Genomic DNA, 15833 nt, shown 5'->3' with positions numbered 1-15833 from the left:
TGATATTTCAATTTTATTCAATATTTTAATTTTAATTCTAGAAAACATTTTTGTTTATATGCAAGCAGTCATTGAGAAAAAATTTAATTATTTTAAAAGATATTTTGCATTTTTTATGTACTTAAAATACATTTGGCATAATAAGATAACAGATTAATTACAAGAAAAAGTTACTTTAAAAATAAAAAAACAATTTAAAAGCAAAAAGATAGTTGAAAGGGGAGGAAGAAAAAAAGTAAGTTCATAACTACTTATTTTAGTGAATGCAATTAAAATAATTTAATGCTATTGACATACATATCATACAGCAACAGAAACTTCTTTCTCTAGCTACAAAATTTAATTTGAAGGTTTGTATGTTGTTTTGTATTCTGAAGGTTTGTATGTCGCTTTTAAATGATCAGTATGAAAAAAATTTTAGCAAGAAAGTTTTATCAAAAAATTATAGAAATAAGCTGATGTAAGTCAAAGAAAAAGAATCAACTTTAAATGAGATTCAGAAATACATAAAAATCAAATACTTTCAAAAAAAAAATTGATGATCACCTTAAACTATAATCCTGACTTCTATGGAATCTAAAATCAACCCTGATTTCATCATTAAATCCTGAACTCTATGGAATCTAATATCAACCCTAAGTTAATTGTTAAATCCTGACTTTTATGGAATCTAAAATCAACCCTGATTTGATTGTTTAAACCTGACTTCTATGAAATCTAAAATCAACCCTGATTTCAAAATTATTGGTCTTGTTCAAAGGTGTTCTGGACCTTCTTAAACAAGACTATTAATTGAAGAAAAAAAAAAAAATGCTAAGAAAAAAAAAAACGCAATAAGAAAAGCCCAAATACTTTAAAAGAATACTTCAAAAAGCTATTATTTTCTCAAAGTCTACAAATATCATTTCAGAACTTGTAAAAAAAATAAATCAATACTTTTAAATATAAAATATATTCTCACAAATATTGAAAGACCACTTTAAAAAATATAAATTTAAATTCATCAAATTGGAATGAAAATCTGCAAATTTATTATAACTATTTTCTTTGTTTTATTTTATTTTATCATATTACATATTTTTATTATTTTGTTTTATTACATTGATTATTTTAATTACTTTTTACCTTTTTTTAAATTTATTATTCTTTAAAAAATAACTTTACTTTCAAGCTAATAAAACCCTACATAAATTAGACAAAGAATATATCATAATTTTTTAAAAAAGCCTTACTTTGGAAGGACTTGACACTTAATATTCAAAAAGTTAAATAATCTTGGGGTAAAAAAATACAGTGTTGAATATTCTATAATTGTAAAAACTTACTTGGCGAGCAATTTTTACACAAACTCTTCCTTTTTCAATAAAATACATGTTATCTGCTTCATCCCCCTGCAATAAAAATGTCATTTGTATCATCCAAAAACAAACATTTTTCTACAAGTATACATTATGTCACTTTTTAACAAGTAATAATAACAGGATTTTTTAGTTTACTTGTTTAACAATAAGTTCACCATCTTTAAATGATTTGGATTCTAATGCATCAGCAACATTCATTCTTTCATACTCCTATAAATGTTTTCAGATTTGATATCAAAATTGTTTGTTTTTTAGATTAATTAATACTAATAAAAGTATTTATTAAATTAATTTTTTTTATTATTATATATATGAACTATTTATCAAACTTATAAATAAAAAAAAATTGAGTATTTAAGAATTAAAATGATAAAAATTAAGGAAATGAAAAAATTATAATCAACTTACATTAAGAAACTTAAGCATTGGTACATTTTCAATAAGTGCTTCATGCATCTTGCGCTACAAAATTAAAATATATAATAAAAAAAAAGTGATATAAAAAAAGAGGATGGTTAATTTTATATGTACTATTAAGTTCTATTAATAGTAACCTAGAGAAGTCTTTTACATCCACAACAACATTTTATAATTTTTATTCAATTGAAACTTTATTTGCAGATGTAATAATAATATCATTATAATTATTGCACCAAACATTTTATACAATTTTTTTGTTTTTGTTTTTCAAAAGAATTATCAATATCTGAACTAATTTAAAGAACTTTCAAAGCAAAACAAAATTAATTGTACAATTTATCCTCTTCAAGGCAAATAGTTAACATTTTCCCCCAAACAACATAAAAATGATTAATATTTCCAATATGCTCTTAGTCAAAAAACTTAGTACTAGTTGATTTCACAAACATTTGCTGCTGTTATTAAAAGCCAAGGGTGCGAAGCTCTATTAACTTTTTGGGACTTATTTTCTTAATTTTGAATTTTCCTGAGATTTCACAGTTAAAAAAGCCCCTGAAATTCAAAGCAGACTATTTAAAGTTTAAGAGTTACACATATAAGGTAATCTGTAAAAGGTCCTGTAAAAGCTGCAGAATAAGAATATTGCAACTTTAAAAAAGAAACCCAGGAAAGCAACTTATGTATGCAACAACAACAGTATGCAACTTTATAAAATTATAAAAACTATAGTATGGCAAAACCCTATCTGCAATAATTTTTAAAGTATAAAAAAAAAACATAATTTAAAAAAACAACAGGTATTTTAAAATGCAAGCTATATATACAGTTTCATTTCCACTAATTTTTAAACCAATGATGTTATTGCAATTTCTGCAAGTGTAAAGTATAACCCAACAGCCAAATACAAAAAGAAACTTCTTGCCGGGCTTTGCTTTTTAGAGTACTGCATTTCAAAACCTTCCTTCTTTCCAAGCAACATGGCAATCAACCAGCAAACCTTTTTGAGCAAGCGTATTCAAAAGAAGACAATTCACTAAATGTCCTGGAATTGTCTCCAATCGAAAATTTCTGGAGCATTCTGAAAGGCAAGGTCTATGCAAAGAAAGTTTAGTTCAACTGCCCAAAAAGATTAAAAAATGCCTCCAATAAGTTGACACGGAGAGCGTACAACATCTTTGTACGCTGAATCTAATGCTCTAATTAAATCTTATGTTTTTTAAAAAATATTGAAAAATGAGGGAGTAACATCTCTTTAAACTTTTGGAAAACTAAAATATCGTAACTTTTTTTTATTTATACTTTGTTCCATTTTTATTTCTCCAACCGTTATGTTGTTCATTTTCTTCATTAATATTAAAATTGTTACAAGAAATATCAAACAGATTGATTTAAAATATTTGACATACCTAGTTTTTATGACTACCTAGTTTCTATGACTCAAATTTTTAATGACTCATTTTTCACATTTGACCAAATTTCTAATAAATTTATATTGCACTTTTGTTAGGAAATGCTTTTATGCATTTACAAAATTAAAAAAATTCTAGAGTTCACCAGCATTTCAAATTTTATGAGCAAATACTGTGAATACTTAAATACAATATTTGTATCTTGTGAAAATACTTGTACTTGTACTGTACAAATACTTGTACTGTGAATACAAATACTTAAAATTTTATGGGCAAATAATGGGCAAAAACTGTGTAAAAATAGGGACTCCAGACTTTGCATGCATCGAAATATAATCAAATTTCAATAAATGTGACATAAAAATAACTGCTTCAAATTAATTGTCTGCAATTTTATCCACATGAATAAATTTAACAATTTCTTGAAAACCATAACAAGAATTCATCATGCCTTTCAATATCTTTGTATACAACTGTAAATTTACCAACCTATATATCTCTTACAATATCTCACAATATACATTGATCAAGATGAAACAAACTTTATTGACTAATATTATAATTCATTGTGCAATTAACCAATAAATTTTTTAGTTGTTTTACCAAACAAAAATATTTACTTGCAAGCAATAAATTTATAACAAAATTATGGGTAATATATTAGAAATGCGATTCTTACCTTTTGATAAGCAGCCTTAAGCAAGATTTTCCTAAAAGTGACACGATCAAGACCCCATATTGTACCTTCTGAAGAAGCTATTATTGTTGCAGCTCTACATGAAATTTTGAAAAAGCTCTTACAAAAAGTATAGAAAAAAGTATTCAATATTAATAAATATTATAGCATGCATAACTAAAGGTACCTAGGAGTGTTGTACATCAATGCCAACTCTCCAAAACTACCTTTGTTGTTGTAAGTGCCAACCTGGTACAAACAAAAATTATTTAGCATTAAAAAATCAAAACTTTTTGCAGTAACATTTTTAAAACCAAAAATATGTTTTAACTTTTTAAAATTATCAATAACAAATTATTTAGAATAATACTTAAAAATATTATTTTAAATCCAACTTAAAATTTTGCATTAAAAAAAAACAAGCTTTAACAAATAGATTTTTTTAAACTAAAAAAAATATATATATATAAATTCTAAAAAATTTTTTTTTTAACTAATTGAGTAACACTTTTTACTTAAAAATAAAAAATTATAAAACATTTGAAAGTACCTTTTTATCAACACCATCAACAAGTACATATATGTCAAAAACACCACTATCAACAACATAAAAGTTGTCTCCGTCATCCCCCTGACGAATAATTACATCTCCAACTACCGTTTTTCTTTCAAACATAGCATCTAAAACTTGATTCAACTGCTCCTGTAAAAACATTTGTGTTTTTTTATACATACATTTTAAGCTTTGTAGATTAACAACAATGTAATAACAACAATATATATATATATATATATATATATATATATATATATATATATATATATATATATATATATATATATATATATATATATATATATATATATATATGTATGTATGTATGTATGTATGTATGAATGTATGTATGTATGTATGTATGTATGTATGTATGTATGTATGTATGTATGTATGTATGTATGTATGTATGTATGTATGTATGTATGTATGCATGTTTTTGTATAGTTAAAACACAGCCACTCACAAAAGTAAATAAATTAAGCAAACCAAATCTAAGCTTTTAAACAATAGGATATTCTTGACAGCTTGGTTCAGTCTTTCTCTTTGAGCTTTGGATTTAGGATTAACAGGCTTGGAAAAAAAAATTAAATTTTCAATAACTTTTAAAATAAAAGAGTAAAACATTACAAAATATGCAAATAAAGTTTTATGCATGTGCTGTATACTTGTATATGTATATATACATACATATATATGTATATATATATATATTATATATATATATATATATATATATATATATATATATATATATATACATATATATATATATATATATATATATATACATACATACATACATACATACATACATACATATATATATATATATATATATATATATATATACATACATACATATATATATATATATATATATATATATATATATATATATATATATATATATATATATATATATATATATATATATATATATATATATATATATGTGTGTGTGAGGTTAGTATTGCTTATATAAGTGAGGTTAGTATTGTGGTGTAAAATACAAAAACTCTTGTTCGTATGACAGTGCTCAATATTATCAAATAATAGAGCAATTTATACTTTATGTAATTAAATGAATAAAAACAACTAAATAGCGGGACTTAAAGTTTCATGCCCGAAGGCAATCATCAGCCGTGAATACAAACAAAAAACGTCAAAAAACAGTTTAAAAAACTTAAAATTAAATACCGTAGAACGGATTCAGACGTGATAAACAAATCTGAGTAAAAACAAAACAAGGAGCCGTTATAGTTTACTAGTCTCCTGTGTTAAATAAAGAGAGCAAGAATTTCTTTGAATGTCGACACTGGGATACAATTTCATTCTTTTTGTTTAGTAAATTTGTTCCACTATGTGATAAAATTACATATTTTTCATAGAGACAGAGGTGGCATATTTTTGTTGTAAGATTATAGGGTCTGCAACGTTTAATTATTCTCCACGTTAAGATAGGCTTTATGTTTTGATCTTTCAAGCTCCATACTTCCTTTGAAAGTTCAGGGTCGTTTCTGTATTTAACTGAAGCAAAGGATTTTAGATGATTAGCGTATCTTAATTTAAATGATGTATGACTAATACCAAAATATACTTTTTTTTACCTTCATTATTAATTGTAGCTTGGTAAACAATATTGTTGAACAAACACTGTTCATTTAACGGACAAATTGATATATTTATACAGTTGCATTGCTTGGTTTCTATTTGCTTGTTGTTGTGCAATATTTTATGAACTAAACTCAACAAAACAAAACTCAACACTTGTGTTGAGTTTTTTTCTTCTGGCACAACACACTTTCTTGATAAATCTAAGCGTTTGAGTTTTTTTGAAATAGTGAGCTGAAATTGAAATTACTTTTACAAAGACAGTTTACATTATTTCCATAGGAAAATTGGGGAATTAGAGGATTTCTATGGAATTTATAAAAAATCGCTTTTTTGAACTTAGTTTAAACTTTGATCTTGATTTAATTATTGGGTAATATATTTTATTTGTAATATTTATAATATTTACAAAAGATTTTTACAGCTCTTCTTTTATTCTCTTTTTCATATGGTTTTTGACTGGCTCTTCAACCTTTTTATTTCTTAATTATTTTTGTTATCTTACCTAAATTTTTTTTTCATGTAGGTATCTTTATTTCAACATTTTTGAACATTTTTATGCATTTTGAAAGTATTTTGTAATTTATATCCCAATATTACCCAATAGTTAAATCAAGAACAAAGTTTAAACTAAGGGGGGCATTTGATGGTGCTGAAGTGTGCGAGCTAGTGGGAATTTTTTTACTATTTCAAATTTCACAGCATTATAATAAGGAAGATTTCGGATTATATCGTGATGATGGCCTTGCCGTATTTAAAAACAAAAACAGTCAGCAAATGGAAAAAATTAAAAAACATATAACAAGTATCTTTAAAAGTAACGATCTACTCATCACCATCCAAGCTAATATAAAAATTGTAAATTATCTTGATGTTACGTTAAATCTAGATAACAACTCATTCCAACCTTACTGCAAACCTGACAACCAACTAAGGTATATCCACACTAACTCTAACCACCCTCCGAGCAAAATAAAGGAATCCCTCGCAATATTGAACAAAGATTATCTTCCATGTCATTAAACAAAACTACTTTCATGAATTCTACTCCACAATATGAAGAAGCTCTTAAAAAATCAGGACATAACCCTAAGCTTATCTACCAACCACAACAAATCCAAGCACAAAAAAAACATTGCAAACGAAATATAATTTGGTACAACCCTCCGTACAGTGTAAATGTCCAAACAAAAATAGGTAACCGTTTTCTGGCTCTTATAGATTTTCATTTTCCACCAGGCCACAAGCTTCATTAAATAAATAATCGAAATTCTATCAAGATTAGTTACAGCTGCATGCCTAACCTGAAATCAATAATCAACTCACGCAATCATAAAATATTGCACAACAACGAGCAAATAGAAACCAAGCAATGCAACTGTATAAATATATCAATTTGTCCGTTAAATGAACAGTGTTTGTTCAACAATATTGTTTACCAAGCTACAATGAAGGTAACAAAAAAGTATATTTTGGTATTAGTCATACATCATTTAAATTAAGATACGCTAATCATCTAAAATCCTTTGCTTCAGTTAAATACAGAAACGACCCTGAACTTTCAAAGAAAGTATGGAGCTTGAAAGATCAAAACATAAAACCTATCTTAACGTGGAGAATAATTAAACGTTGCAGACCCTATAATCTTACAACAAAAATATGCCACCTCTGTCTCTATGAAAAATATGTAATTTTATCACATAGTGGAACAAATTTACTAAACAAAAAGAATAAAATTGTATCCCAGTGTCGACATTCAAAAAAATTCTTGCTCTCTTTATTTGACACAGGAGACTAGTAAACTATATCAGCTCCTTGTTTTGTTTTTACTCAGATTTGTTTATCACGTCTGAATCCATTCTACGGTATTTAATTTTAAGTTTTTTAAACTGTTTTTTGACGTTTTTTGTTTGTATTCACGGCTGATGATTGCCTTCGGGCATGAAACTTTAAGTCCCGCTATTTAGTTGTTTTTATTCATTTAATTACATAAAGTATATATATATATATATATATATATATATATATATATATATATATATATATATATATATATATATATATATATATATATATATATATATATATATATATGTATATATATATATATTTGTATAGTAGTAGAAAGAGACTTTAATCTTTAAAAAAAATCTCCTTCAATGCTTTTTTTAATATTTAAGCGACATTTTAATGTCATTTAAATGTTTAAACAATTAAAAAAATGTAGAAGTACATTAAGTTTTAACATTTTTAAAAAACTCACAATAATGACTAAAAAAAACACGCTAAAATGAAGATGGTAAAGCTACAATGTTAGTTTTTCTTGATATACATTTATTATTTTGTTTTACTAAAAAAAATTCAGCCTAAACATTTTTTAAAACATTACCTTTAATATGAACACAACTTGTCTCAGCACTTTGGGATCCCTTTAATGTGTAATTTCACACAATTGAGTAAATTTTGAACAGTGTCATCCAAAATATAGGAAACTTTGAACTATGTGTCTCATATTTTCTTCAAACTTCTTTTGGCCTTGCATGTTACAAAAAAACTTCACACAAAAATTTTTGGATTAAAATGTTAAATGAGATATTTAAATTTTAATATTGACCTGGTTTCCCAGGTTTCATAACATTTTGAAAAACCATTTTCCTTAATTATATGGAAAATAACAAAAACATGTCAAAAACATGAAAATAAAGGAAAAATGCTGAAAAATAAAGGAAACATGCTTAAAAGTTAATAAAACAACTAGCTTATATGACTCAACTTTTGGGCCCATTTTTTCAAAACATCCCTGTTCAAAATTAATTTTTTTAGCTTTTGATATTTATAGTTATTTATAATCTTACCTGTCCCCAAAAATTTAACTAAAAAAACAACAGTAACATATAGAACTATAGCTTCAAAGATAAATCACTTTTCAATAAATTGTTAAAAAAACTTGCTAATAGATTTCTGACCGAGTAAAAATGATTTGGTTTATAATGACTCTTAAGAAGAAAAAAAAAACAATTGTTATATTTCAGCAAGTTTTGCATATGAATTACATATGAAAATTAATGATTTCAACTTCTAAAAAACGCACCGTCTTTTTTTTTTAATATAAAAACTGATCAAGTGTGATACCAGGGTGGCCAGCCTATAGCTAAATCAAAATTCTCAGATATTTCAAGGATCTTTCAAAGAAAATTTTGTTTTTTTCAATGATATGTTGATCTTTTCAACATATCATTGAAAAAAACAAAATATGTTGATTTATAAAAAATATGAAAATGAAAAATAACTAAATAATTAGTAGATGTTAATAATACTGACAATAACGTTAAACAAAATTATATAGTTTATAAAAAGTTCAGTTATAAAACCATGATTTTAATTATTTCTTTAATGAAATACTTCCTTAACATAGTTTGTACCAATGAATTATCTTATTAAGATGTTTTCTATTGGCTTAATGATATCTGAGACAAGCAAAGGCCAACAAGATATTATAGAAATTTTAAGCTATAAAGAAAAAACAATGTTTAAGCTGTAACATTGAATTATTGAAAATAATGTTAAAACTTGAAAATGTTATATAAGAGACCTACTAAAAATATTTGAAAATGCGTCCTATATGACAGAAAGTTTGTTGTGATCCATTAAATGCACATACAAAGAAAATCACTAGTAAGTAGCTGGGCAATTCCATGTGAAAATGTCCAGGCCATGCAATCCTAAGTCTCAGATTTTGCTGATTTTTAAACCACTTAAAGATTTTAGTAAATTATGAACATCCTGAAAATTTTATCATCTAATTTCAATTAGTTCCTAAGATATAGCTATTTTAAGTTTGCCTTTAACCAACAAAAATCCACCATTTTTAAAAATAGTTTCGGTCCTAGTTTTTGTTATATGCATGTTGGAAAGCTGAAAATTTGTACCTTTACATATTTTGGGCCAACAAATCCAATGAAACAACTTAAAATATTTAAAAACGAATGTAACACCTAATTTAAATGTTTACCACAATTTTACTGGGGCGAGTTCAATCACAAAGATGCTGATTTAGCTTGATTTTTTTTTTTTTAGAAGTTGTCCTGAATAGTTAAGTTATAGTTATTACAAAGAATTGGAGAGTGGTCTTTTCTAAAACAGAAATAAAAACATGGTCAAATCTACTTAAACTTATTGCTTAAAAAACAGGTATTTTGATAAATTAAATGAGAAAAAAAAAGGTGGTAATTTGACAGTTTTGGCTACATCAAACTGTTTTTTTTAGTTGTTGTTGTCTAGCTGTTTCTGTTTTCTTTGTAATTTTATAGAATCTGATCCTAAAAAATTAAAGCTTCAAAGTCGGAGAATTATATAAATGCAGGTGTATATCTCAAAATTAGTTTTTTTTAGAAGTTGTGTTAAATAGTTTAGTTTGAGTTATTACAAAGAGTCAGATTGCGGTCTTAAAACAGAAATAAAAACATCTTTAAATATACTTAAATTTATTACTTATAAAACATTAGTTTCATATTTATCAAACTAAAACAAATAAACTTAAAAAACAAAGGCTCCAAAACAAATAGAGCACTTGGAAAGAAGTTCAAGAAACATACTAAATTTAAGAATTAAAAACTCAGATAAAATTAAAATTTATTAGTTATAGTGTTATAATCATTCATATCAATGTTATATGTTCGCCCTGATTTTGTTGTTGGGACTTTGATTATTGCGATCAAATTCGACAATGGTACCAAACAGATATCATCTTTCTGTGGCCAAATGAAGTTTTGAGAAGGACCGTGAGGGTGCATAAACTTAATTTGAATATTATTTGCAGTAATATCTATCTCTGTAACCATACCTATCCACCAAAAAGAATCGTACTTGCATGCAACAAAATCATTTAGATTTGGTACAATTACAACATCAGACATTACTGCTTTTGACAGTACAAACCTGTCAACACATTGATGTTCGCTTGTTCTTTTATAAATAATTTCAAATTTTGAAATAGGTATGCAATGATGATAACTTCTGGTACCTGGAACAGTTTTTCCTGTTTCAAATCGCTCCTTTAGTTGCTGTTGCCTTGCATTAACTGTTTCTTTGGAAATTTTATAAGATATGATTGTGTTTATATTGGTGATACAAAACTCAAGCATATAATCAAGTATCAATATTGGATTTTCTAATGGTCTTTGCAAACTTGCTCTTGCTGTTATTCTTTTAACGGTATCACCTATGCCATCACAAGTGGATTTTCCATGGCTGGTAGCAAAAAATACCCATTCAGCTGTAATCTCAAAATCTTCTTTAAGGTTGCATAGATTTATAAAGTTTTTATAGTTTTTATAATGAGCAGAACATCCATCAGAAAAATAAAAAATTGTATTGATACCAACTAAATATTCTTTAATGTACTCTAGAATTTTCTTTTGAAATTCATACACAAAGCATGTATGATGATCATTGTCATCGCTTAAAAAACAGAACGACTTATGCTGAATATTTGTTTTAGAAATTTCCTTAAAATATATAACAACAGTATGTAGTGTACATTTTTGTTTATTCCAATGATAACTTTGTATTTCAGCCTGTGTAACAAACTGATAGTTCTCTGCAAAATCTGCCTATATAATACATTCATTGTAACCTAAAAATTATAAATTATTTTTTAGCTCTTTCAAGTAGCCAGTTTGTCATTTAGCAATATATGAATGTGAAGTTAGTTAATTAATGTGAGAAACAACTAATTCAAATAAGTTAACTGTCTGAGAAATTAATTGTGATCTATCAGTACTTTGCCATTGATTAAATTAAATTTCTTCTTCATCAATCTCAATTAGTTCCTCATCTAAAAATGCCTTTAAGTTATCATAACCTGGACATTTGGCACATCTATGAACCATGCTTTTAACCTTAACGCAACCTTTTTTACCATGCATAATTCTAGAATGTTCAGCTAGTTGAAAAAAATCTTGAACCAAAGGTGTAAGAGAAATAGGTAATTTTTGGCCTATTTTCTTATCAGGTATAGCAAGAATTCCATTTTCAAATTTCCTAGGATTTTGTATAAGATGTTCAGAAACTTCAAAATATTCGGAAGCGTATTTTTTAGACTAAGATTAGTGTTGATATTTGAATTTTTTTTTTTTAATGGTTCTACTTTTTTTTCAAGTTTTTCTTTCGTTAAAATTGTCAAATGATCAAGATCATTTGATTTTTTTTATCTGTAGGATGACTGGAAAAAGTTGAGGCTACACTTAAGTTATCTATATTACTCCATAAGCACTACTCCTTCCATTTCTGTGTAGGCTTAGACTAATTTTCTTTTTGCTGTTACAACTTGTTAATGCTTTGCGACCTCATGAAATTTAATTGGTGAGACTCCAATTCATATCAAAGAGTTGTCTAACAGTTATTTATTACAAGATTTACCTTTAACAAATAATAGATCACCATCAATTTCACACTTCATTTTATTATTAGAAACTCCATCACAATTTGACAAAAACTGAATACATAAGCGACAAAATTTTCATCCTGGTTTACAGTCTAGATTTTTGGATTTAAGGTTACAAGCCATTTCGAGATACAGTTGTTTGAGTTAAAATAAAATCATTAATTTTTAATAAACATTATACTCTGCTTTTAAACTTATATAAATATATATATTTTATAAATTTATATAATATATATATATATATCAGGCCTTGTTAAGAAGCGTTACGCAGCTCGCATTTTGCTTGCGAAAAGGCGATTTGCCTACGCGTTCAGCAGTTTTGCGTTACGCAAAAACTTATATCTTTTAGAATATTTTTAATTATCTTTTGATATCGTTTGTGAGGTTTATTCTGAAGAAATAAAGTCATAAATAAAAGCATTTAACCGCAATAATAGATTTTTTGTTAAAGAAACAGTGTGTTTAATAATTTTTTTTATTGTTGATAAAAATTAGTTAAAAAAAATAAAGTGTTTTAAGTTTTATCTTAAGGAATTAAATATATAAATTCCTTTTAAATGTAAAAATTATTTTTTGTCATAATAGTTTAAAAAATGCAAGATTTATTTTAATGTAAATATTTTATTAATAAGATATTTTGTTTATTGTTAATTCAATAACGTAAAGTTTTAATGACGTTCGTTTAATTTATGAAAATAAATAATGATCACGAATATGTTATCGGTAACTGATAAATAACAAAAAAAAACTCATTGTTTAAAAACATTATTAAAAAGAGTTTACAAATTAAATAAGAAAAAATTTATTAACAGTTAATAAAATAATCAAAAACCATAAGTAAAATCATAAGAAAATAAACAAACATTATTTTACGTTTCATGAAAAGAATATTTTTTTTAAAATAAAATTTAGTTCATATTTGAAAAAAATAATAAAAATGATTTATTAAATAAGAACTTAACTTTTGTTCTGGTGAGAAAAAAACTAACTGTTTGTATGATTTTTAATGCGTTAATAAAATAACTTTAATTACAATGCAGTACTTGAAAAGACGCTAGTGACGCAATATAACTTCTAACGATGCAAAATATATTTGCCTTGTTGAATTACTTAGAAATGCGTTACGCGTTTTCGCTACGCAGCAAAATCTCGTAACAAGGCCTGTAATATATATACATATATATATATATTTATATATATATGTTTATATACATATTTATATATATATTTATATATATATATTACCTTTAACTTTCTTTTTGTGTCGTTTTAAAACATCACAACACTTATCATTCTTTAGTAGAAATATTGGTCCTAAAACCTGCTCATGATGATAACAAATAGTCTTTATCTCTTTATATGATGTAGTCTCAAGCAAGCCAGACCTTCAAATATAAGTATCTTGAAAATCCTTTTCTAGGTTACAAAAATCTTTTAATCATTGTTTTCGAACAAAACATATTTTGTGACATTTATCATTTAAAATTTTTCCAAATCCACAAGATTCAATTTTATCAATATGCTATTATTATTCCTAAAAAAGATGCAAGAAAAATGTATAATTAATTCAATGTGCTCACGTGGGTCAAGGTTTGTTCAGGACTAGAAAATTTTACATCATTAATAAGCACTCTAACTTTAATTTTACAATATTATAAATATTTCTAAATAATAAAACTACTAAAAAAGCCGAAACAGCAAGTCAGCAACATCTAAAAGAACATTTCAAAAGACCACTCTCCAATTCTTTGTAATAACTATAACTTAACTATTCAGGTCAACTTCTAAAAAAAAAATCAAGCTAAATCAGCATCTTTGTGGTAAACATTCAAATTAGGTGTTACATTCGTTTTTAAATATTTTAAGTTGTTTCATCGGATTTGTTGGCCCTAAATATGTAAAGGTACAAATTTTCAGCTTTCCAACACACATATAACAGTAACTAGGACCGAAACTATTTTTAAAAAAGGTGGTTTTTTGTTGGTTGGAGGCAAACTTAAAATAGCTATATCTTAGGAACCAATTGAAATTAGACGCTAAAATTTTCAGGATGTTCATAATTTACTAAAATCTTTAAGTTGTTTAAAAATCAGCAAAATCTGAAACTTAGGGCTGCATTTTCAAAAAAAATTGCATTTTCACATAGAATCACCCAGCTATAAAATTTAAATATTCTATTATTATATATAACTTTGAATATTTATAATAATAGAATATTTAAATTTTTTGAATTCTATTATTATATATTTTCTTTTTAAAACATAACAAAATAAAGTTCTAAACAAATTTATAAACAAGCTTTATAAAATTCAATCCTTTTTAGAAATTCTTGTCGTAGTTACTATAAAAGAGCTACAAGTCATGATTAGAAGTACTTAGAATAAAGCTCCTGGGAAGAAACTCTTCAAACTTTGTAAAAAAAAGATTGCTAGAAGAGATTTTCTTTCAAAACAGGAACAAAGTAAGGGTGAAAAAGATGATGAAGATTTTGAAAATATCATTCAAAGTAAAAGAGTAGGAGATCAACATAGATCTCCAAAATTTGAACATATCTCTTCTAAAAACTCACGATGAAACCTTTGATGAAATTAGAAGCTTGATAAAAGAGAAAATTCTTTATATTTGATAATAGAACTATTGTTCAACTTTTCACACTGGCACCACCAAGTTGGACAATATTAGAAGTAAAAAATATTTTTGAAGTTACAGAATACAAGGCAAAGATGGCTAGAAAGATTTTAAACAAAAAAAGATTGCTAGTCTTTTGATTAAAATCTTTCTAATTGTTAAAAAGCCTTAGATAAAGATGTAGAAGAATTGTTAGAAAGTGGTTAATGTTAAACTATGCCTGGAAAAAAAGATTATCTAAGCATTAGAAAGAACATCAATAAAAAATAAAAAAACTCTTACTGCGTAATTTAAAGAAACTTTATGTAAAGGGTATTCAAATTTAAATTAACTTTTTAATTTTTTAATAAAACACATAGTTTTTGTGAAATAAGCACTTATTTCAGTCAAATATTAAAGTAGATACGTGGCATGTTAACAATGAAAAAGATTGTTAGATAAGTGGCCTCCAATCTTTATAAGCAAAAACTTTGCTTTTCAAAAAAACCCATAAAAAGAAATCTAATAATGTTAGATCACATGATTTTGGTAACAAGTTAATAGTTCCTCTTTGAGAAATTATTTGATCACCAAATTTCTGTTTCAAAAGATTGTTTCTGTTGCAGTATGACATTAATACGCACCAATTCGTAAACAAAAAGTTACTAATCATTGTTAGTGAGCACCATTTACAGTAACAGTGTGTCCAGTAACAGTGTGTCCAATCAATCCGCCAGACCAAAAA

The 15833-nt window shown here is 25.7% G+C and overlaps 1 protein-coding gene and 1 long non-coding RNA gene across 5 annotated transcripts in view; one reads left to right on the top strand and one right to left on the bottom strand.

The window, feature by feature from the left end:
* Positions 1 to 15833, top strand: part of LOC136091211 (uncharacterized) — a 42183-nt gene that overhangs the window by 4505 nt on the left and 21845 nt on the right. The gene's annotated exons all lie outside the window — the stretch shown is intronic.
* The window catches only part of LOC100211215 (cAMP-dependent protein kinase type II regulatory subunit), a 40241-nt gene that overhangs the window by 5187 nt on the left and 19221 nt on the right, over positions 1 to 15833 (bottom strand). For all 4 annotated transcript variants that reach the window (XM_065818289.1, XM_065818291.1, XM_065818290.1 and 1 more), the window contains 7 exons: positions 4912 to 4995; positions 4417 to 4569; positions 4054 to 4115; positions 3870 to 3963; positions 1770 to 1823; positions 1497 to 1571; positions 1326 to 1391 (listed from right to left, as the gene is read on the bottom strand). In XM_065818289.1, the coding sequence (XP_065674361.1) occupies positions 1326 to 1391; positions 1497 to 1571; positions 1770 to 1823; positions 3870 to 3963; positions 4054 to 4115; positions 4417 to 4569; positions 4912 to 4995 (588 nt within the window). The remainder of the gene's footprint in view (positions 1 to 1325; positions 1392 to 1496; positions 1572 to 1769; positions 1824 to 3869; positions 3964 to 4053; positions 4116 to 4416; positions 4570 to 4911; positions 4996 to 15833) is intronic.

The sequence above is a fragment of the Hydra vulgaris genome, chromosome 14, assembly GCF_038396675.1.
Source record: "Hydra vulgaris chromosome 14, alternate assembly HydraT2T_AEP".
Classification (NCBI taxonomy): domain Eukaryota; kingdom Metazoa; phylum Cnidaria; class Hydrozoa; order Anthoathecata; family Hydridae; genus Hydra; species Hydra vulgaris.
The sequence above is the reverse complement of the archived record's forward strand: the minus strand, read 5'-3'. Positions and strand labels throughout refer to the sequence as shown.